Source organism: Notechis scutatus, chromosome 2 (genome assembly GCF_049901735.1).
Source record: "Notechis scutatus isolate UNSWTSFEM ecotype Mainland chromosome 2, rNotScu1.2, whole genome shotgun sequence".
Classification (NCBI taxonomy): Eukaryota; Metazoa; Chordata; class Lepidosauria; order Squamata; family Elapidae; genus Notechis; species Notechis scutatus.
This window is the reverse complement of record NC_142010.1, coordinates 142552132-142575892: the sequence shown is the minus strand read 5'-3', so window position 1 is coordinate 142575892 and position 23761 is coordinate 142552132. Positions and strand designations below refer to the sequence as shown.

At 43.2% G+C, this 23761-nt stretch overlaps 1 protein-coding gene across 3 annotated transcripts; it reads left to right on the top strand.

Moving 5' to 3' along the window:
- Positions 1–6162: 6162 nt before the first annotated feature.
- Positions 6163–23540, top strand: LOC113416186 (glycoprotein-N-acetylgalactosamine 3-beta-galactosyltransferase 1-A-like). 3 transcript variants are annotated; one of them, XM_087956451.1, is made up of 4 exons: positions 6163–6234; positions 14345–14581; positions 16764–17428; positions 21465–23540. In XM_087956451.1, the coding sequence occupies exons 2-4, from the start codon at positions 14386–14388 to the stop codon at positions 21681–21683; spliced, it is 1080 nt and encodes a 359-aa protein (XP_087812577.1). In that variant the 5' UTR covers positions 6163–6234; positions 14345–14385; the 3' UTR covers positions 21684–23540. The 3 variants fall into 3 exon arrangements, with proteins under 3 accessions (XP_087812577.1, XP_087812576.1, XP_087812574.1); XM_087956450.1 differs by lacking the exon at positions 6163–6234 and adding an exon at positions 6789–6906; XM_087956448.1 differs by lacking the exon at positions 6163–6234 and adding an exon at positions 13154–13269.
- The last annotated feature ends 221 nt before the right edge of the window (positions 23541–23761 follow it).

Below are 23761 nucleotides of genomic sequence, written 5' to 3'. Positions count from 1 at the left end.
GGCTTGATCACTTCACACCTGGACTACTGTATTGTGCTATACATGGGACTATCTCTGAAGATCACTAAGTAATTTTCAGCTAGTCCAGAACATCATGGCATGGCATACAACACGGCTCCTACACAAGTTGTGGGTTATTGGAGGAAGAGTACACATCTAAGTAGTCCTTGTAGAGAGATGAGCAAAAGTTGGGAACTGGAGCACCTGTTTCACTACCATCCTTTAACAGAACTGAGACATCTCAGATATAGCTCTTCCACGGTGACTAATGGTCAAGGATATCTGATTGAGAATGAAGGTTACAAAATGAGAGACTGAACTACAATCCAGTTTCAAATCACAAATGTTTTACAAAAGATATACTGAAAGTAGGAGAGAAAGAGGGACAGTCCTTATAAATAGACAGCGTAATTGGCTTATAAGACACCGTTATCTTAAGCAGCAGCAGCATCCAATTTATAATCTCATGGTGGTTTCACAAGTAGTTCTGCAAGAGGTGTTCAAGGAGATGACAAAATCTTATGGAAATCTCATTTTCCTGCCCTGGAAGCATTCCCCACTTCTAAACTGAGTGGAAATAACCATATATTCTTTCCCTCACTTCAGAACAGGGAGGTTCAGGATGATAGGTGGCATGGATGATTTGGGGAAAGAGTAGAGCCAAAAATCCTTATTTTTCAGTAAACCCCCCCTCCCCCCCAAAATTATAATCTGTAAACTAGTCTAAATTATGAGGTCCTTTCATAACAGGAAATACAGTAGGGATTTTTGAGACGCAATGATCCCCAATGTGAATCATTCAAGCCCTTGTTTGACCAGGGAACTCACTTTGGGCCAGAATGACATGGTTTATCACAAAGTTATTGTTATATGTAGAAGGACAGAATCCTACTTTTGTAATTAGTGAACTCTACACTATAATCCAGAATAGATGAAGAATAACACTGGTTCCTGTCCTCCTCTTGCCTTGAATCTAGTAGAACTTTGGACATATTGGAAACCCAGTCAGTATTTTTGTAAAGGTTCTATGAATATTATTCAAGAGCAAAATAATAATGTGAAATTTAAAAAATAATAAACTACTCATGGTGCATGCTTGCAGGGTGTGGAGCTCTGTATCTCGCCACTGCGGCCTATGAATTCACAGCAACAAGACACATTGATTAATACGTGCTGTCAAGCCGGTGTCAAATCTTAGTGGTCACATAAATTTTCTCCTTGATGATGTATCTCTAATTTAGTTTTTCAGATCTTCTAACAATGTAGTCATCACTATTGTAACTGAGTCTGCCCATCCTGCTACTGGTTGTCCTCGTCTTCTTTTTCCTTCAACCTTTCCTAGCATTTAGAGCCTTCTTCGGAGAAACCTATAGAGCTCAGCATAACTCACATCATTTTGGTTGCCAGAGATGTGAGGCTAGTCACCCTCCCATCATTAAATTGGCTGGAGTTATCTGGCTTGGCTGTTGAGGCTTGTTTTTGACATCTGCGATGAGACTATACCCTCCACTGCTATTTTAGAATTACGAAAGTAGGATGTTACATCCGTATTCATACCCAACAGTATGCTTGTTTCCATCCTGTCCTTTTTTAATGACAGGACTAGACCAAACTTCATACACATTGCTATCCAACTAAATGGCTAGAAATCAAGACTTTCCTATTTCCAAATGACTCGCAGAGCAGACTTTTAGATTATTAATTAAATAGCACTTTTCTGCTTCTATTTTAAGATAACTTTCACTTTATTCTTCCTCTTCCTTTTTTTAAAAAATGGGTTAGAATAAGTCAATAAGAATCTTGTGGAGCAAGGTAGAAGGAACAGGATGACATTTGACAAATGGAGTGGTTTAAACATTTACAAATACATATAAAAACGTTCAGGGAGCAGCCGGAATCATTCAAGTAATTCTAGTTTACCCACTTTGAATCAAGGGGTAGATTTTCAAGGTTATTGGCAAAAAGCCAAACAAAGTATAAAAACATATTTTATAGCCAGAGTGGAAAGTTGTGTGAATGATGGCAGCTGGAACTCAAGATGAATCAGTATAGAGTCAAGTTTTGTTTGCTTATAATACTGCTGTGTATATTGTATATATTTCCTTATTGCCCTTTGCTATATCCCTCTTTTAATGTGCTTTAAAAATGCTATTTTTATTGGGTCAGTCAATCCCTAGTAAGGACTACCTGATTAGAGAATTCCTGCTTTGTAAGGAGAATGTAAATTAAGCCTCAAGAATGTAAGTTCCTGTATGTCCTTTTCTATGGGAGGGAGGGTGTCAATCTGTCAGAAATTATTGTACTATATTAGTTTATTTGATTCTTTTTGTTAGTTTTTATTGTTTTAAATGTGGTTTTATATTCTGTAAGCTGCCTTGAGTCGCCATGGGCGAATAGGCGGCAATATAAATGCAATCAATCAATCAATCAATCATAAATAACATATAAAAGGTAATAATCTATGTTTCCTTTTCAGGAATGTGCCTTTAATCATTTTACACCACGAGGAGTATTGTGGCTGAGCTCCTTCCCAGTTCTCTTATTTCTGAATCAATTATAAAGCAATTCCATCTGTATTTCAGATTTTGTGCTAATTTAATATTTAAACTGTTTTTAATCGACTAAATATAAGAGTGATATAATTTCGTGTCTCTTCCTCTTGGGACATCTGCTGGAGGTCAGGGACTCACTGCAACCTGCTGGCTTTATAAACCATTGTTCAATTGTTGGTGCTCTGGCAGTGAGTTTTCCACCAGAGTGACCGAAATGGATACTTTTGTCCTTGTGAAAAAGGCTTAAATCAGCAGAATTTGCTGACAAAAAGAGATAAAGAAATAGAGACGTTGGCGAGAGAGAAAACATTTTGGAGACACACACACACATATTGGCCTATTTACATGGACATTTGCTTACAAGTGGGAATTAGGTTGAAATAGGTACTGATGTAACGTCATCCTTCTCCAGCCTACTGCCCTCTGGGTATATGAGATCACATTCACAATATCCACTTGTTATTTGGACAGGGAAAATAGGGGGAATAGTGTTTCCACAGTTTGAGACCGACCTTCCTTCCTTACTTCCTCCCACCCTCCCTCCCTCCTTCCCCAAGAGGCATCTGACTATCCACTTTTGGAAATGGGATGCAGAATTAGATGAACTGGTTTACCTTGGCTCTTCTTATGAAAAAAAAACACCCAACATTATTGTGAAATAATGAATCCAGGCCCAATGAATAAAGGAGACTAACCATTAAAGAGAAAAGGTAGACTATTATAGGACCTGTCTGCCTTGCATTACAGATAATAGGCTTAAAGTGTTACAGAAATTTATAGTACAAAGGTAAACATAAGACAATTCATCCATTTCATTGGCTATAGCCTATATGTATGTTACAATCTTACTGTATAAGACAAAGATTGAATATATACCTTGCTTAAACAATCATTAGGAAGCTAACCTGTTATTTTAAATATGCTGAATGGCCATTTCCCCATGTTGAAGTTACCTGTGGTACAGTACAGTTGTGTCCTTGTCTGTGACTTGCTAATCCAGAGATAATGTGATGGGCCTTCATTTGTTACAGCTGGAAACATCATACCTACCTCACAAAGCTAAAAGTGAGAAGGGCCTGAAGTGGTGCTGATCATCTCTTGATGTATGAGTAGTGTGGTAGCACCACTTCACCAAGCAGTGTCTCTCCCAGGGAAGGGTGAAAAGCAAGGCTGGCTTTGGGTGGGGGAATCTACTTCCTAGTCTTTGCTCCACGCCTCCAGTAGAATGCCATTCCAGAAGCTATTCCCGATGAAGAGAAAGAAACGCTTCATTTCAACTAATCTCACAGAGATGAAGGAAGATCTTCACTTTGATCTTCACTGTTGGGCAGATGACTGATTTAGACCTCTGGGCACTGGGTGGAATCCATATTTTGAGCTTTCCGGAAGGAAAGACGAATGTGTTCGTTGCTGCAATATAACATGGGTTCTGTAATCCAGAGTAAGCATGTTGCTACAGAAGATAGCTTCAATCCGATGCAACTGCCACCTGAATTTGCTACAGTGCTGCAGTCCAAGCCTAATTTCTGGACACCACAACAAAGAACAATTATTGAATAGGTTCGGACCTATTCTCACTTGTTCCACAGGATGATAAGAGGATAAGAATTAATGGGGTGAAACTACAAGGATGTGTAGGTGCAGATGAGACATTTGGAAGAAGCTTCCTTGAAAATAAGAGCTGCCAATTGGTGGAATAGATTAGTGCATGGGCTGATTTCTTCCGCTTCTCTGGAGGTTTTTAAACAGTCGAGAAGATATTCATCTGTTGGGGAATGACATAGTAAATCCCCTAATGTGCAAGGGGTTGGACTTGATGACCTTTTCAACTCTCTGATTCTATTGTCTCCCAGTAAACATTACTGAAGAGGATGGAAGCATGTTTTCTGGTTCTCATCCTCCTGGCTTTATGTAAATAGAAAGTACATCTATAAAACCACTCCTTAATGCTTATTTACATACATAGTGGACTTTTAGGTTGAGAATTGTTTTATATGCACTGTTTATTACTTTTCGTTCTGTTGACTTTCCTTTCCCCAACTCCGGGTACAGTTCTACTCTATGTCTCTAACAAGGAAGTGCTCATTTAATTCTCTTATTTGATTTATACTATGAGTACAGTATAAGTAACCTACCATTTTATCAGATATGAAGCAAAGACTTATAGAAAATAATAAAAAAAATCAATATGAAGTTTGGGTGGCAAGATTGCTGAAATTTAACCTCTTAGTCAAATTTTGGGGAAAATGTCCCCCATAATCAACCAAAAGGACTACCACTAAACTTTGAAATCTTTGACTTGGTAAACTGGAACCTTAAAATAATAAGCTAATAATTTGTTACATATTAGTTATATTAGTTATATTTTAAGTGATTTTTCCCCTTGCATGAAGAGCATCATGTGATGCATTTGATTGATATGGAACAACTTTCTGCAACTCTCTTTCAACTGGCCTGAAAGAAAGCTAGTTTATGGAGCGTATTTCCATAAACACATCACACACGCGTGTGTGTGTACACACGCACATGCACATGCGTGCACACACACACACAGGTTCTTAATGAAAATCAGCCTGCCAGGATGGCAATAAGCTATCCTAACCCTGGTTGTCATGTCTGGCTAACAGATTGGTCACAGGGCAAATATTTTCATGGCACCAAATAGCTGGTGAACAGCCAATGACAGATATTTCTCATTTACTGTCCTAAAATACAAGAATATCTGAGAGGAATTTGCCAACCTGGATCAAGATTGGTCTAGACTGGTGTAGAAAACAGCAGATCCTACTGCAGGTTAAGACTGCTTAAGGCTTGGGGGATATTCCGTGAAGGCGAAGAGCTGCCAAGGTCTTTACGGGTTGAGGTAAAGAGCAAAGCACATCCAAGGGCTTGCTGTTATGACAACTCTAGAACAAAGGAAGGGAATAATGAGGGCGAAAAGGCATAGAGATTTGATTTGTGGGGCAATGCAAATGGTAAAGAATATTGGCTTAGTCACTGGTTCATAAAATGCCAGTAATGTTGGTTTGGAGGGGAGGAAGCTCTCCACATGCTCTGTCTCTTAGGTGTCCCAAAGGTGCTTTTTTTCAAGAGGCAAATAGGCTTTCTTGTTTTTTCTTTGAAGACCTTTCCCTTCTCATCCAAGAAGCTTCTGCAGCTGTGAAGAAGCTTCTCGGATGAGAAGCGAAACGTCTTCAAAGAAAAAAAACAAAAAAGTCCAATTGCCTCTTGGGGGAAAAAAAAAATCACCTTTGGGACAACCATGGCCGGGATGACCGAGAATCTCCATAGGCTCTTAAGAGTTCTCAAATTCGCGACCGAATGGAAATGAAGTGGGATCATGGATTCGTCTTTGCGCCTCGCTTGGAGAGCCGAAAACGTGGATCGGGAGATCCCTATCGCTCCCTCGGCCCTTCCACCGTCTCCCACCGTCCACGACAGAAGCGGGCACTAAAACAAACATCCCTCCTCCGCTTCTGCATCCTTCACTCCCTCCATGTGCCTTCTTCGCCCTAAAGCCCCGCCCGCGCCTTTGGCCTTCTGGTCAGGGAGCCAATCGTGGCAGGCCTCGAGGGATTCCAGCCAATGGACGCACGCGGGGGCCGGCCGTCTGCGTTGGAGCCGCTTGAATCTGGCGTCCAGGCTTGGCGGCTTGGCGGCTTAGCGGCGGCCGGCTACGCAGGTGAGTCCGGCGGATCGGGGGTTGGGGAGGAAGGGGGAGGGGTGTCTCCCTTTCATAGCCCAGCCCGGGAGTTGTGGTCGCCTCTTGTCTTTTGCCTTTTTGCGGGTCTTGCGATGAGAGGCGACGTTCCGGAGATGACAGATTAACAAAGTTGGAAGGGACCTTATAAGGTCATCTAGTCCAACCCCGCCCCCATCCCACCCAAGCAGGAGACCCTACATCATTTCTGACAGTCTCTTGAAAGCTTCCAGTGATGGCGCTTCCAGAACTTCCATGGGTTGATTGCTCTGTCGGAAAATTTCTCCTTATTTCCAAGTTGAATCTTTCCTTGTTCAGTTTCCATCCGTTATTCCTTGTCTGGCCTACAGGCGCTTTAGAAAATAGCTTGATCCCATCGTCTCTGTGGCAGTCCTTCAAATAGATCTTTTCTTCTGTCTGCTAATGTGCTTTTCGCTCCCTGGTAGTATCTAATTCTGTCTTTTGGCTCCAGCTCTGTTTCCCCCAACCCCATCCCTGAATTTTCTTCCTCTGTTTTCTCTCTCTTTCCCTTCCAGATTTCCTTTCTTTTAATTCAGGAGTGGTTGAAGAGCAAAAAAGTGCCTTTCTTCCCCGTTTCTCCTCTCACTATTCCTGATATAAGCGACGGACAGGAGGGAACCTCTCTCAGTACAGGTTAGTCCCCGACTTACGGCAGTTCATTTAGTGACCAAAGTTACAACGGGCACTGAGAAAAGTGACTTACGACCATTTTTCACACTTAATTAGCACTGTTGCAATATCCAACCATGATACTGATCAAAATTAGGTGATCAAAGTTCAGACACTTTGCAACAGACTCCTACTTAGGACAGTCAGAGCATCCTGGGATCATGTGATCACCTTTTACGACCTTCTGATGAGCAAAGTCCATGGGAAAGCTAGGTTCACTTGACAACCATGTTACTCAGTTAATGACTGCAGGGATTCACTTAAATGTGGAAAGAAAAGTCGCAAAATGGGGCAAAACTCATCTAACAAATGTCTCACTTAACAATGGAAGTTTTGGTTTCAATTGTGGTTGTAATTCCAGAGGATTGATTTTTGGGGCTGGAGAGCTGGAAATTACTTGCCTCCTCTACCATTTCTGGAGATCCTTGCTGCTCTTAGCAATATCTGCCTAGTCATAAAAGAGAGAGAGAGAGTGCAAAAGATTCTCAGGGATTTTGTAAGAAATGTCTCTTGTGACCTGAAGATCTATCTGGATGGATTTACAGAATGCAGAAAAAAGAAATAATGGAGTTGGACAGGATCTTGGAAATCTCCCAGCCCAATCCCCTGCTCAAGCAGGCCCTATATCACTTCAGACAAGTAGAATAGAATAGAATTCTTTTATTGGCCACATGTGATTGGACACGCAAGGAATTTGTCTTGGTGCAAATGCTCTCAATGTACATAAAAGAAAAGATACATTCATCAAGAATCATAAGGTACAACACTTAATAATAAGTCATAGGGTACAATAAGCAATCAAATCATACTAGGATCGTAAGGATACAAGCAACAAAGTTACAGTCATACAGTCACAAGTGGGAGGGGATGGGTGATAAGGAGTGATGAAAAGATTATTAGTAATAGTAGTGTATACTTTGTAAACAGTTGAACAGTGTTGAGGGAATTATTTGTTTAGCAGAGTGATGGCTTTCGGGGGAAAACTGTCCTTGTGTCTAGTTGTTCTGGTGTGCAGTGTTCTGTAGGGTCGTTTTGAGGGAAGGATTTGAAACAGTTTGTGTCCGGGATGTGAGGGGTCTGTCAATATTTTCACAGCCTTCTTTTTGACTCGTGCAGTATACAGGTCCTCGATGGAAGGCAGGTGGGTAGTAATTGTTTTTTCTGCAGTCCTAATTATCCTCTGAAGTCTGTGACTGTCCTGTTGGGTTGCGGAACCAAAACAGACAGTTATAGAGTTACAGATGATAGACTCAATAATTCCTCTGTAGAACTGTATCAGCAACTCCTTGGGCAAATTTGAGCTTTCTGAGTTGGCGCAGAAAGAACATTCTTTGTTGTGCTTTTTTGATGACATTTTTTGACGTTAGGTGTTCATTTTAGGTCATGTAATATAGTCGAACCTAGAAATTTGAAGGTCTCTACTGTTGATACTGTGTTGTCTAGTATTGTAAGAGGTGGTAGTATGGAAGGGTTCTTCTAAAGTCTACCACCATTTCTATGGTTTTGAGTGTGTTCAGTTCCAGATTGTTCCGGTTACACCACGAGGCAAGTTGTATAACCTCCTGTCTGTATGCAGATTCATCGTTGTCTCGAATGAGACCAATCACTGTTGTGTCATCTGCAGTAACTGTCCAGTCTCTTCTTAAACAGTGATGAAACACCCACAACTTCTGAAGGCCAGCTGTTCCACCTGTTAATTGTTCTCACTCTTAGGAAGTTTCTCCTTAATTCCAGGTTGCTTCTCTCCTTGATTAGTTTCCATCCATTGTTTCTTTCCTGCTTTTTGATGCTTTGAAAAATAGGTTGACCTTCTCTTTGTGGCAGACCCTCAAATATTGGACCATTGCTATCATGTCATCCCTAGTCCTTCTTTTCTCTAGAGTAGCCATACCCAGTTCCTGCAACCGTTCTTCATATGTTTTAGCCTCCAGGCCCTTAATCATCTTCGTTGCTCTTCTCTGCACTTTTTCCAAAGTCTCAACATTATGTTTTTCATAATGTGATGACCAAAACTGGGTGCAGATGGGGGTCTTACAATGGTTTTATAAAGCGGTACTGATACTTCACATGATCTTGACTGTCCCTCTGTTTATGAAACCAAGGATTGTATTAACTTTTTGGGCTGCTGCTGCACACTGCTTGCTCATATTTAAATGATTGTCCATTAGGACTTCAAGTTCCTCTCACAGTTACTACTTTCAATCTGTACTTGTACATTTGGTTTTTCCTGCCTAGATGTAAAAACCTTATTTTTCTCTACAATAAATTTAATTTTGTTAGATAGGGCCAGTGTTCAAGTCTGTCAAGCTCCATTTGGATCCTGAGCCTGTCATCTGGGGTGTTGGCTATTCCTGCCAGTTTAGTATTATCTGCAAATTTACCTTCTGTTCCCTCATCTAAGTTGTTTATGAAGATATTGAAGAGTACCAGACCTAAGATGACTGAGTACTTACTCTTCAATATTAATATTAATCAATATTGAGAATATTGATTAGAATATTTAATTTTAAATTTTTAAATAATTTTAATAAGAACTTAATATTAAGGATATGAATCAGTATTAAGAATTTAATAGTGACTATCAGTTTATGGAGGTAGAAATGGACTTGTGTACATTCCAAAGTGGTGCTAATTTGCTGATCCTGACAGGGGAAATTGTGATAATGCAGATAGAAAAATACTTAGAACAAGTTCCTGAATGGATTATACATGGAACTTAGTTTATATGGCAATTAAAAGGGGAGGAGAAAACATGCACAAGTAAGTTCAAATTTTGCCAAGTTAAATACAATTGTGCAAATTTTGCAAAGTAAACATATGTGTCTCTATTTAACCTACCTTTGTCTTACTCTCCTACTGCTGGAAAGACAGACAGTTTTAAAGTACATGTGGGGCATGCAGGATATACACAATTGTGCATGACATCATCAGATGCACGCCTGAAGAGTTCTCCTCCTTTTCCTATATCAAAACTCAGGGTCAAGTTAAATGCATTGAGATTCGCGACTGCTAAAATGAAGGGCTTCTTTATACTTTGGAAAAGTATTGTGGCTTTGAAAAAAGTCTAGGTAGGTTCATAAACAGTAGGGCTATTCATGACCACTAGTCTTGGTGACAATCAACTCCATGGGAGGTATCATAGCTTAAATACTAGTTGTAGTGAAACAATAATGGAAGATCGCCATGTCTCATATTTTGCTTGACAATGTCCATGATGTACCTGGTTGGTTACAGTGAAATCTGGACAAAATTGGCTGATCCAGCAGGGTTGTTCTTATGAGGACAGAATATTCATACCTGTATATCTTCATCTTAAACTAGACATGCATCCTTTTCTGAATTCCATTTCACTGTTTTGTGCATGGAGTAATTAGACTCACTGATATTCCCCCACAAGAAATAATTCATCACCCCTACAGAGATTTAAGACTAAGATTTAATATATACCCAGAAGGATTGCAGAAGACGCTTTTTGGGAACAAGTTACATTTACTAGGCAGGCAAGAATTAACAATGGTAGATTAAAAATAAATAAATGTAAGAAAACCAAGATTGTCAGCCAACTGTCATCCTGTCCTTCAGTGTCTGTTAGCGATCTCTCCCCTTTTCCAAAGCTGCTTTTGGGGAGCTGTATTTTTAGTAGGATTTGTAGTAGAAAAATCTCCCAGCATTCAGGAAACAAAGTCGTCCTGCTGCCTGATTGTAAACGGTACGTGCTCTTTCCCCCCAGACAGAAATTGGCTGCACTGATGGCGAAATTTAATTTCAGTGCTGATTTCACATAGTGTTCAGTACTATCCCTGAGACAATGGAATCGGGTAGGGTGGTTGGTTTGTTGGTTTTTGTGTCTTCCAGTCAGTGTTGTTTCCTGGAGACTGGCTGGGCAAGTCCCTGGCATTATTTTCAGAAGTTGCTCTTGCCCTCCTTCCTAGAGAGCAAATGGCTCAAAGTCTCCTGTTTGACTTCCATGCCTAAGCAGGATCTAGAGCACACAATCTCCCAGTTTCTAGCCTGATGCCTTTAACCGCTGTGCCAAAGTAGTTTAGGGGACCCAAAACAGTTTGTATAATAAGCACATGCAAGGGATATTGCTGGAGGAGAGCTTTTGAGGAAAGGCAGAGCGGTGATGGCCAGTGGCTACTATAGCTACTTCCAGTGTCTTCTACTCGGGACGGTCACATTCCATGGCTTGGATATTCTAGTCTTGACCCCAGATATCAATGACTGGAATGGATCTCATTGGGGCTTGCTTTACTACTTTCTCTGCCCTGCTTTTTCCAGTTATCTAGTCAATTGTTGGTCCTCTTCTCTATCTAGAGGAGGCTGTGGTGATATTTATTTATTGGATACCTTGCCTCTCATGGAGAAATGAAAACAGTCTCTCTTCCTATTTTTCCCCACTGTAAACAGCCCTGTGAAGTCACTTGGCAGAGAGAGAACACAGCTGGTCCAAAGTTCACACTGGGATTTCCTAGTCCAACTTCTCAGCCATTTAGATTACCCAGTTAATCCACTGCCTGTTCCCAATTATGATCTCATCCTGATCTTCCGGCCTAGCCTCAGATGATGCCCTTTGTTCTTTGTTTATGTCTTCTTTGTTCTTTCTTATTTTCTTTCTTTCTTATTTGCATGCATATACTTGCCCATCTCATATGTATGACTCTGGGGTGGTTTACAAATAATTAAAGCCAACATAAAAACAACAGCAAAACAAAAAAAAACCAAAAACATTTAAAGAACAAGAAAAACAAAAGGAAGAAAACAACACTATAGAAAACATGTAAATATAATATTAAAACCATCATAAAGATGAATGAGATTCACAGCTGACATAATCGCGCTTAACAGTTAACATTCTACTTCTGGGCTGACTCTGCCATATTCCCTGGTCTCCTTGCCCATTGGCCAAAACATGTTTTTAGAGTCTTTTGAAAGGCCAGAGGTTAGCCGGGGTGGGTTATCTTCATAAGACTCACTGGCCCCTTGTTCTAACTAACACAAAGGACTGTTTTCTTGGAGAATCTCCCTCCACCCCCTGCAAATAAGGGCTTTAAGAAAGATTCCTTAACACCAGAATAAGTTGAAGGATTAGCACCCCCCCTTTGAAGAGGGTTGTTTTGGTAAAACAAACCCAACTGATGAAGGCATAGCTCTCTGTCTCCAGGGCCACCAGCTTTCTGGCAACAAAAACCAGCTCATTCTCTAGGCTAAGAAAGGGCATCAACAGGAGGTTGAGAGATACCTCAATCATGGGGATGAGCAGGCAGGGTTTTTGGGGCCCAGGAGGAAATGTGAGGGCCAAATGTTTGCCAATCCCCTAGAACAGGGGTCCCCAACCACCGGTCCGCGGACCGGTACCGGTCCGTGGAACAAATCCTACCGGGCCGCTGGTTTGCTGGGTGCCGCCATCTTGTTTTGATGAAAAAGTGCTTCCGGTGAGCTTTTCCGGGTAGAAAGCCATTTCTACCCGGAAAAGCTCACTAAACGCTAGTGCCGCCATCTTGTTTTGATGAAAAGTGCTTCCGGTGAGTTCACCGGAAGCACTTTTTCATCAAAACAAGATGGCGGCGCCCAGCTGATGCCGGTACCGGGCCGCGGCGCCCAGCTGATGCCGGTACCGGGCTGCGGCATAAAAAAGGTTGGGGACCACTGCCCTAGAAGACAATATTTGGGGAATTGGCCTTTGATCCCACTTCCAGTCCACATAACTGCCTTCCTTTGATATTTAAGATGCAGTTCATGGGGGCTTCCAGAGTAGACCAAATCTCAGATCTAGCTTGTCTGAGCCAAGAATGGGCTGGGCATTTCTGACTGCCTTCGAACAGAGACCAACTCAAGGCTGCCTCAAGGCAGGGGAAGCGGCAGTTTCTTTCTTGTAAAACCAGGAAGGGTGCTGAGCCAAAAGGAAGTGAAGCCCTCACCTCCTTTGGCGTTTGCCCTTGTTGTTTCCCTAGGACTGAGAGTGACTGGCTCAAGGTTACCATCTGGTTTAGCATCCAAGGGGGGACTAAACTCATGATCTCTCAGTTCCCAGCCAGTTTCTAATATGATGGATGGCACTAGCTTGGGCTTGCCTTTAATTTGTCCCCACAGCTCTACTTGTGTCGCTGCATGAAGGATTAGGCAGTTAACTCTGTAAACCTTCAGCACCAGAGGGGTTAAAGAGCAAATATTTTAATCTGATTAGGATGAAATGGAATTGGATTTTAATTACTACATTTGCCTTCTGCCCTGCTACCTACAAAATAGCTTGATGCCATGAGATCTCTCCCACCCAACCTACTCTCCCGATTGCAGGCTTGGCTGGTAGAGCAGCAAACAGCACAGGTGTGTACAGTATATTTGGTGTTCAATACTGATGCAGAAATAGATGATATAGATCAGTGGTGGGATTCAAACTTTTTTACTACCGGTTCTGCGGGCGTGGCTTGCTGGGCGTGGCAGGGGAAGGAGACTGTAAAATCTCCAGTCAGAGGTGGTATTTGCTGGTTCTCCGAACTACACAAAATTTCTGCTACCGGTTCTCCAGAACTAGTCACAACCTGCTGAATACCACCTCTGATATAGATATAAGATATAGAGATAGAAATAGAAATAGCAATCATAGTCCCTCACTGTGAGATATTTCTATCTAGATTTAAAAAAAAACAGTTATGCTAAAGCAATTTAAAGAAAATGAAACCTTTTGCAAGCAAAAGGTTGCAGGCAGAGGTGTGGTATTGATTGTTGTGAACTTTCTATCCAGCAGACCAAACCAGGTAAGATATCTCTTATTTGAAGGAGAAGACATATTCATCTGTGTCTTCTTAGATGAGGAAATTGCATCCTCAAATGTATTATTTTTGGTTAGGTAGCTGGAATTGCAATCAACACATCCGAAGAGCACCAGGTTGAGGAAAGTTGGGGAATTAGACTGTAGTCTTCTACAGTCTCTGGTCCAGGATAGATAATTTTTGTTCGCATTTGTTTCTTTCTAAGAGTTTGCCGTTGGGGTCCAAGAAGAACCTGGGATATATCCACAGCCTGTAGAGGTGTTAAAACTGGGCAAATGTGGTGACCTAATCATAACTTGAAGCTTTCAAGAAGAGACTGGACTGCCGTCTGTCAGAAATGGTGTTGGGTCTCCTGTTTGGCCGGGGGGGCGGGGTTGGACTAGATGACCTACAGGGTCCCTTCCAGATCTGTCATTCTGTTAACTTTATGTTATAGATTTTGGAACACCATATAACAATCCATACATCTCCACATTAGATGTGTGTGCACTTCCCACCCAATTTGCTTGATGCCAGTAGTGATTGTAATAAAATGTGTATAGGATTCCACAGCTGACCTTGGATGTAACAATAATGTTGGCAGTCAACAGAGGCTTTTTCCTCTTAATTCTGCTTTCTTCCCACTACAGATTATGTGACGCATCCTCATTTGCAGTTTTCATCCCCTGGCATGGGTGTATCAAGCTCCAGGACTTCCTTTTTGGCTTTCCTCCTAGGCCTCATTTCTGGCTTTTTTAGCATCTTCTACCTTGTGCAAAACCTGACATGGGAAGGATCCCTGCGTCTTGACCTTCAGATGCTGCATGACTCCAAGGATCTAGAAAGCATGTTGGCTAAATCAGCTCTTGCACACTTACACCAAGCAGGTAAGAACAGAATAGGTCCAGCAGAAACCTCGGGATTGCCATAACAGTCATAAGGACTAGGAAATAGAGTGTCATGCTCCTGTTGGAGTCTGAATCCGAGGAGGAAGCCAAACAGCTGACAGGGAGTGGGAGAGTGGCTCCGTTGGCTGTGGAGGAAACTGGGGAAGGGCAGAGCAGGGAACAGGAAGAACAAGGGAGAGGGAATTCAAAGGAAGATCCAGGCCCACCTCCTCTTCATCCTAGGGTACGCAGGCAAGAACGGAGAAGAGAGCAACGTGGGTTGCGTGGCTTACGGGGGAGGAAAGGGCCCTGATTCCCTTCATTAGCTGCAGCTGGGAACACAGTTTATAAAAAAGGCTTGAGGTATTGTAGTGTGCTGTCTTGTGCATTGATTGCTGGGCAATTTCACTTCATATTAGTTACTGGTAGTTGGGGAAGCTTTTTTGCCCTGTCACACTTACCAAATAAATATGGAGTGTGAGTCCCCAGTTTAATCCTTTGTCCAACTTTAAATGCTCCATATGGTCCTGTCAAAAGGGTTACAGTCAAGCAGATTGTGCTGGCTGATGATCTGGATATTGCTAATAATTCTTGTCTGGGAACATCATGGAATGTTCTGCTACTGAGATGTACAGTGTGTCCCTCAGTCAGCTAGTCTCAGCTGCAAGCAACAATTTCACCTTGCAGCCCATGAACGAGATAGCTGCAGTAAACGATATAATTGTGCATACAGTATTGTTGTTGCGACATTTGTGGTCACGGAATCTGAGAATCCTGAAGTGGGATTTTGTGGCCTGGGCTTTAGGAGCACCTGCTGATGTAACCGTTGAACATCTGTGGTCTAAGAACAAGTTAAACATGTAATCAATACCGGTAGTCCTTGACGTACGACCACAATTGACCCCAAAATTTCTGTTGCTAAGGGAGACATTTGTTAAGGGAGTTTCGTCCCATTTTTACGACCTTTCTTGCCACAGTTGTTAAGTGAATCACTGCAGTCGTTAAGTTAGGGACACGGTTGCTAAGTGAATCTGGCTTCCCCATTGACTTTGATTGTCGGAAGTTCACAGAAAGTGATCACATGACCTCAGGACACTGCAACCATCATAAATATGAAGCAGGTGTCAGGCGTCTGAATTTTGATCATGTGACTATGGGGATGCTGCAACAGGTGTGGAAAAAAGGGTCCTAAGTGTCAGCCTCCAAGAATCCTTCTTCTGCTTATCTTTCCGGCTGCCATAGAAACGGGGGGAGGGAAGTATAATTGGACTTTGTGAGGGGAAGAGTGCTGGAGGTTTAAGTTGGTGAAATGTAAATGTTGGGATGTTTCCTTGACTATGCTTACTTGCTTACTGCACAGATGTAGCCTCTTATCTGTCTACGCCAAGGTCAGCCATCTTGGCATATCAGATGTGTGAAACGCCACCTGAAGATGCCCCACATGACATTTATACACATCTCAGATTGGATGGCCAGTTTGAACTATTGGGGGTGGAAACATGGGATAACTTTCTATGTGTGATTTTCGCGCCGATTGCCTCAGATCTTGTACTGTATTTCTTCCGATGCTACCACTTCAGTTTTCAGTAAAAGTCCTTTTCTCTATAACAATGGAGTCTAAAGTTTTCTTTCTTGGATTTTGACTGGAGCTTCACTTGACACCAAGTCACTTTTCCCCACTGCTGTTGTATCTTTGAACGGTGACTAAATGAGCTGTTGTAAGTCGAGGACTTACCTGTATGTACCCTGTTTCTCCAACAATACGGCCTCCCCCAATAGGAAGTCCCAGCATGTTTTATAGGCATGAAATGAAATTAAGCCCCTCCCCCAAATTAAGGCCTATATTAAAACATGCAAAATGGGGGAATTGGGGGGCTTGCCATTAGGAAGTACTTTTGTTGCACACCTGGATATGGTGCTACCTGCATTGACCCCGATGCGAAGTGCCCCACCAATGCCGAGGTCAACATCCAAGCTGTCGCCGCCCGCCCACCCAAAGATGCAAGGGGAGGGGAATTAAGTCACCCCGAAAAGACGACCTAGCCATTTTTTCGGGGCTTAAAAAAAAATAAGACCCGGCCTTATTATATGAGAAACACGGTAGTATATATAAATTTTAGGTTCTTAAGATGACCAATCGTTGGGGAGAAAAATGGTAACTCTTTGGTTCCCTCTTCCTCAGGTGAGGAGAGCAGTGTGGCAGATGAACTGTATGACAAGGTGCGGATTCTGTGCTGGGTGATGACAGGGCCCCAAAACTTGGAGAGGAAAGCCTACCACGTCAAGGCCACTTGGACCCGTCATTGCAACGTGGTGGTTTTCATGAGTTCAGTGGAGGACAAAGACTTCCCCACTGTAGGACTGGGTACCAAGGAAGGCAGGGACCAGCTCTACTGGAAAACCATCAAGGCTTTCCATTATGTGCATGCACATCACTTGGAACAGGCTGACTGGTTCCTCAAAGCAGACGACGATACCTTTGTGGTGCTCGAAAACCTCCGGTGGCTGCTCTCCAACTACTCCTCCAGCAGGCCCATCTATTTTGGGAGGCGCTTCCGGCCCTATGCCAAGCAAGGCTATATGAGTGGGGGCGGGGGCTACGTCCTGAGCAAGGAGGCCCTGCGTCGTTTCGTTGCCGGCTTTGCCACCAAGGTCTGCAGCCACACATCATCAGTGGAGGACGTGGCTCTGGGCCAGTGCATGGAGAAGATGGGCGTGGAGGCCGGAGACTCCCGAGACACGAGACAGAGGGAGACCTTCCACCCTTTTGTGCCTGAGCAGCACTTGACAGGGAAGGTCTCAAAAAGCTCCTGGTACTGGGCTTATTCCTATTATCCTATTGTGGAGGTAGGTGGCACACTAAGCTTTCTCCTGCAATAGTTTACAATTTACAAAGTCTGCATTACTATTACTATTCACCTTCTCATCACTCCTTATCACCCATCCCCTCCCACTTGTGACTGTATGACTGTAACTTTGTCGCTTGTATCCTTACGATTTATATGGACTGTTTCCTAGTATGATTTGATTGCTTATTGTACCCTATGACAGTGGTCCCCAACCTCTTTTGTACCAGGGACCGGTTTCATGCAGAAACACTTTTTCAAGGACCGGTTAGGGTTTTATTTATTTATTTATTTATTTATTTATTTATTTATTTATTTATTTATTTATTTATTTATTTATATTTTATTATATATTCCACTCATTGAAAAGCTAGTTATGACTTAATTTAATTATAATCAAAGTTGGATTGGATTTAATAATCATGATTAATGCAGGCATGATATTCCCCTCTGAAAAAAAAAAAATCGGGCCGGCCAAAAGAGACCCGCACCGCGCGCCAAGAAATCGCACACAACACCAATGCTACACACCCTTCCTTTCCAGCCGGTCAGGTGTGGATCAGCTCCGGAGCTGGCAGCCGCTTCCCTGGTGGCGGGCCGAGGCCGCCACCCAGGGAGCGCCCGCTGCTTTCCCCGCCAGGGCCGGGCGGTGGCGTGTTGCCCTGTGCCATGTGGCCCCGCCTGGCAGCGCTCGGCACGAGGCAGCTGGGTTGCGCAAGAGCCCGGCCGGCCAGGCGAGGAAGGCAGCGAGGCCCTGCTGGGCTGGGGTGGAAAACCCGCTGGCAAGGGGCGGGGAAGCCTGCGGGCGGAGGACCAAGCGCGCTGGGAGGCAGGAGATTCTGCCGAGGCCGTCAGACAGAGAGAAGTCTGGTCTGTGGCTGCCCATCTCCCATTTCTCCTGCTGCTCACCTGAGTGGCCTGTAGCCGCGTGTCGGTGAGCGATTGAAGAAGAGCTTCTCATGAGCCTTGACCAGGTCGCCAGCCGCTTCAAAGAGGGCGAGGCAGTTCGTGCAGGTTGGGATCGAGGTAATCGGCAGCAGCGTAGCCTCCCTTCACCAGAGCCTCGCAGAACTCCTGGCATAAGCCCGGCGAATCAGGAGCCTCCTTCTTAGGGAGAGCAGCTTCTCCACGGCTACCACGTTTCCCTTTTCTCTAGCTACGCACGGCGTGAGCTGGCGTTTTTGGTCGAGCGAGGCTGAGGGACGGCGCCAAAACCAGCGTTCGATCCAGCATGTCGGAACAAGATGGCGCCGGCAAAGTAGGCGGCCCGGTCCCAAATGACCCATGACCAGTACCGGTCCGCGGACCGGTGGTTGGGGACCCCTGCCCTATGACTATCATTAAGTATTGTACCTTATGATTCTTGATGAATGTATCTTTCTTTTATGTACACTGAGAGCATTTACACCAAGACAAATTCCTTGCATGTCCAATCCCACTTGGCCAATAAAGAATTCTATTCTATTCTATTCTATTCTATTCTATTCTATTCTATTCTATTCTATTCTATTCTATTCTATTCTATTCTATTCTATTCTAGTGAAAACAGTTTCCTTTAGGGCTTTCTGTCAAGAATTTTCTTCAGTGCTGCTCAGAAGCAGAATGGAACAACTTGCCATGGCCAACCCAACACGGGACAATTCACCATGGCCAATTCTCCATGGGACAACTCACCACGGGGAAAAAAAGTCACACTAATATGAAAGAAATAGTGGAATAGAATCAGTACAGAAAGGATGCCCAAGGAGGGACACAATAAGATGTGAATGACAAAAATTAAAATGTTTTGTTAACTATTTTAAACAATTACACTGAATTGTTCAATTGTCCTGTGGCAAGTTAATTGTCCTGTGGCAAATTGTCCTGAGTTGGCCATGGAGAGTTGACTGCAGTGAGTTGACTATAGTGCGTTAGCTGTGGCAAGTTGTCATAGAACCTACTCAGAGGTGCCTGAGGTTGAATCTGAGATCTCTTGGATGTGGATACCTATGGCAGACCCTTTTGCCTCTTCTAGGGCCCCTGTAAGTTGTTGGCCGTAGCTGTACAATACAGACTGGAAATAACGGACATGGAACTGCTACAAATCCCCATTTTTCTAACCATGAGACTGTGCTGCTGAGACCAATGGGGTTAAATATACAGCCACAATTGGAAGACCACGAATTCTTCAACAGCTTCACTGCTTACCTCTAAGTCAACCATTTCTATGCTTCCGGCATGGTCATAAGGTTTTCTTGGCAACAATAGAGATGCCTCTCCAGCTGTTGGCAGGTTTGTTGTGGGCGGGATACGTTTCTGTCTCTGTGTAGGGTGGCCAGATGAAAGAGAAGGCTAGACTTACGTACTCTTGTACTTGTCTAGAAAAAGAATTTTTCAGCAGGTAGCCTTACCCTACAAACCTTTTCTCCCTCAAGGGGATAGGAGAAAGAGTAATGCTCCTTTCCTCTTGCATTTGCTTCATTCCCAGCTGTCATTTGAGGTTTGGCAATGATGTTGCCTCCGGAAGCTGGTAGACCTAGGGGACACTTGATGCCACCCAGAGCCATGGGATGGGAATAGGGTACACTGGATGAGCAAAAGGGGTCCCTTTGGAGCTGTGTAAGTGGACAAATGTGAAACATGGATGGATAACCCTGTCTGACTAAAGATTAATCTGAAGTGAGGGATCGGAGGGCAAAGATGCCAGAAATATGTTTAACCTTAGTAGGGGAATTGGGATTCAGTGACCCTAGAGGATTAAGTGATTAATTGGAGATTAGCTCATGCTTGCTGTGAGCTGAAGTGGAAAGAAGCCAACTGTAATTGCTCCGTTTTGGAAAGGAAACTTTCCAAAACAGATTACTATTGACTGTTAGGTATGCATGCATGTATGTGTGCATGAATGAGAGTTTTTTTTTAAAAAAATGCTTTTGTAATATCAGAATAAGGAACTTGTGGTTCTTCAATATCTCAGGGCCACTAGGCCCAAACCAGCAAGACTTTTCATGAAGGCTGATATCTAAGTCTTAGGTTCCTCACTCTTATTTGTATTCTTCTTAACAAAATAGTTTCTTGTGACTTTTTTTTTTTAACAAACAGAATCAAGAGCTTGCCAGGCTTCCCAGCAGGGTCTCATCCAGTGGTGGGATTCAAATTTTTTTACTCCAGTTCTATGGACGTGGCTTGGTGGGCGTGACATGGCTTGGTGGGCGTGGCAGGGGAAGGATACTGCAAAATCCCATTCCCTCCCCACCCCACTAACCTGCTTTCCAGCTCCATTCTCCTGTGCAGGGCAACCAAAGAAGACCCAGCCAATCAGCTGGGACTCGGGAGGCAGAGAATAGATGGGGGCGGGGTCAGTCAGAGGTGGTGTTTGCCGGTTCTCCGAACTACTCAAAATTTCTGCTACCAGTTCTCCAGAACTGGTCAGAACCTGCTGAATACCACCTTTGGTCCCATCCTACTTCAGATTGCAGAAATCTCATCAGATCTCAGTTTGCTCTCCTGGGATCTTTCAAAAACTTGTAGGACATTGCTGAAATTATTCGTGCAGGAATGTCAAAGTAGTCCTGAAATGGAGTGGCCCATAATTTCTCAGTTCCACTGATTCAGGAACCATATTTTGTCCACCCTGCCCATTTATGCCTGATCATTTGAGAAGCAACCACGTTCATATGAACAGGTCATCTAATATAAAGATTCAGGGAATAGAGATTTGGAATAACGGAGTGTCTTCTACACAGAGGTGGTATTCAGCATGTTCTGACCAGTTCGGGAGAACCAGTAGCGGAAATTTTGAGTAGTTCAGAGAACCAGCAAATGCCACCTCTGACTGGAGATTTTATAGTATCCTTCCCCTGCCACACCCACCAAGCCACGCCCACAGAACCGGTAGTAAAATATATTGAATCCCACCACTGGGTCCCCAAGGTGCTTTTTCAAAAGGCAACTGGAAGCTTTATACATTCCTTAACCCAGCTTACAGTGACCACAGGTAGGTCTGTAGTCTAACCTCAGCAATTAACACACACACAACCCTTTTTTTGTGTGTTCCTTAGGGACCTCAGTGCTGCTCTGACCTGGCTGTCTCTTTCCACTATGTGAACTCAGAGTTGATGTACACCCTGGAATACCTCACCTACCACCTGCGTGCCCATGGTTACCACTACCGCTACCAGCCACCTTTGCCTGAGAATGCCACTCACCTTCGGCCCCATCCACCCTTGAGGAAAGACCCTAAGAGGAGCAGGAACGCCACTGAGCAGGGCAAGTTGTAAAGCACTGAGTGCAAGTTCAGAGCAAACTCATCCAGGCTACAGATGGTTAGACTTGTCAGTGCCTCAATCCTGCTGGCCTGTATGGTTTTTAGCATGTTTTAAAGCAGGGGTCCCCAAACATGGCAACTTTAAGACTTGTGGACTCAGAATTCTGGGAGTTGATGTCCACAAGTCTTAAAGTTACCAAGTGTCAGCTGTTTGTCCGAGATTGAGGGGGTGAACGATAAGATATCAACTCACTCCTGTAGCTTTAGTGAAGGTTTTTATTCGTCTTCCACACCACAGCAACAGGTAACAGCGAACAAATTATGTTTAAAGTTAGCTCTGGGTTTCGTTGCAACTCAGAGCTGTATTTATACATGTTATACTTTGGATAACAACATAATTACTATAACCACCTTCCGTCTGGCTTCACTGCCTAACATCAGGCATCCTTAAATTAAAGAAACATGGTAACTGCACTTTTCCCCTGCTCGATGAGTCCATGTACTCTCATTTATTTCTTATCATTATTACAACATCACCCCCTTGACATTCAGCCATGAATCATTATTATTATACCACTCCTTTTCAGGAAGCCGATGGTAGTTATTTGACGAATATTCATTATAGCGTCCACGTGGTAACACTAGGCAAGTGAAAGAATATGGTTGTATCACATCCTGGCTGTCTCGGCTCCAGTCCGTTCTTTATTGGAGTCGTGACAGGGCGGCCCCCTCTACCAAGATTCTGCCTAGAATACAAGAACACATTAGACAAAAGGGATAATGGTGTATAGAGGTTATACATTGGCCCCTGGCTTATTGGGATGTCGGCTGTGGAATTTTTTCTTCAATCTATCTGCACACATATCCAACTCATTCACCCAGGATGCCTCTGATTCAGGATACCCTTTCCATCGTACAAGGTATTGAATAGTATGTCTTCGTATTCTAGAATCTAGTATTCTATCTATTTCAAATTGTTCTGGTTCTCTATATATTGGTTTCATAGGTATCTCGTCATTTCTAGGGATACTTGTTTTAAGTAAATTTGCATGAAAAACGGGATGAATCCGACCTAGCCATGACGGTAATTTGAGTTTAACTGTCACGGGGTTAATTACTCTTACTATATCAAAGGGCCTAAATATTTTGGACCCAGTTTTCGGCTGTTCAATTTTAATTTGATATATTTGGTAGAAAGATACACTTTATCTCCCACCTGGAAGGGTTTAATATCCTTCCGTTTTTGGTTCGTTTGAAGTTTATATTCTCTGGAAGCTTTTTCTAATGCTTTTTGTACGTTATTCCAACATCCTTGTATTTTTTCTGCCCATTCTTTAACACCAGGTGGCTCTTCCACTTGACAGATGAATTCCAAACTTGGACCGAATTCCATACCATGTACTATATAAAAGGACTATACCCGGTACTGCTATGCAGGGCGTTGTTGTAAGCAATTTCAGCAAACGATAATAAATCTACCCATTCTCTTTGTTGATGTGAGATATATGATTTGAAATATCATTCGACCATGGAAATTTGCTCTTTCTGCGGCTCCGTTTGTACTCGGGTGGTATGCCAAGCTGAGTCCCTGAGAAGACCCCATCAAAGCGAGGAACGTCCTCCAAAATCATGCCGTGAACTGCACCCCCCTGTTGGATATTATTCTTCTGGGCGCCCCGTGTAATCTATACACTTGTGTCATAAACATATCTGCCAATCGTTCTGCAGATGGTAGGCCTTTAAAGGGGACAAAATGCGCCTGTTTTGAAAATAAGTCAATTATGGTCCATATTACCATGTATCCCTAGCTGTTTGGCAATTCAACAATAAAATCCATGGCTATATCTTGCCATGGACGTGTTGGCTCTGATACTGTCTGCAATAGTCCCATTGGTTTGCCTTCTCTAGGCTTAGATGTTGCGCATACATGGCATGTCTTTACATACTGTTTGACATCAACCCTCATTTTGGGCCACCAAAACTGACGGCGGGTTAGATGTAATGTCTTTAAAAATCCGAAATGTCCTGCCTGTTTTACATCATGACAATTTGTAAGTATTTTGTCTCTACACTTGGCTGGCACGTACACTT

What these genes read in the sequence shown, in the direction of transcription:
- LOC113416186 (XM_087956451.1), top strand. Translation starts at nt 14,386, where the DNA reads ATGGGTGTATCAAGCTCCAGGACTTCCTTTTTGGCTTTCCTCCTAGGC. An exon ending in TGCACACTTACACCAAGCAG is followed by an intron (nt 14,582 to 16,763) that starts GTAAGAACAGAA and finishes CCTCTTCCTCAG; the next exon opens with GTGAGGAGAGCAGTGTGGCA. An exon ending in CCTATTATCCTATTGTGGAG is followed by an intron (nt 17,429 to 21,464) that starts GTAGGTGGCACA and finishes TGTGTTCCTTAG; the next exon opens with GGACCTCAGTGCTGCTCTGA.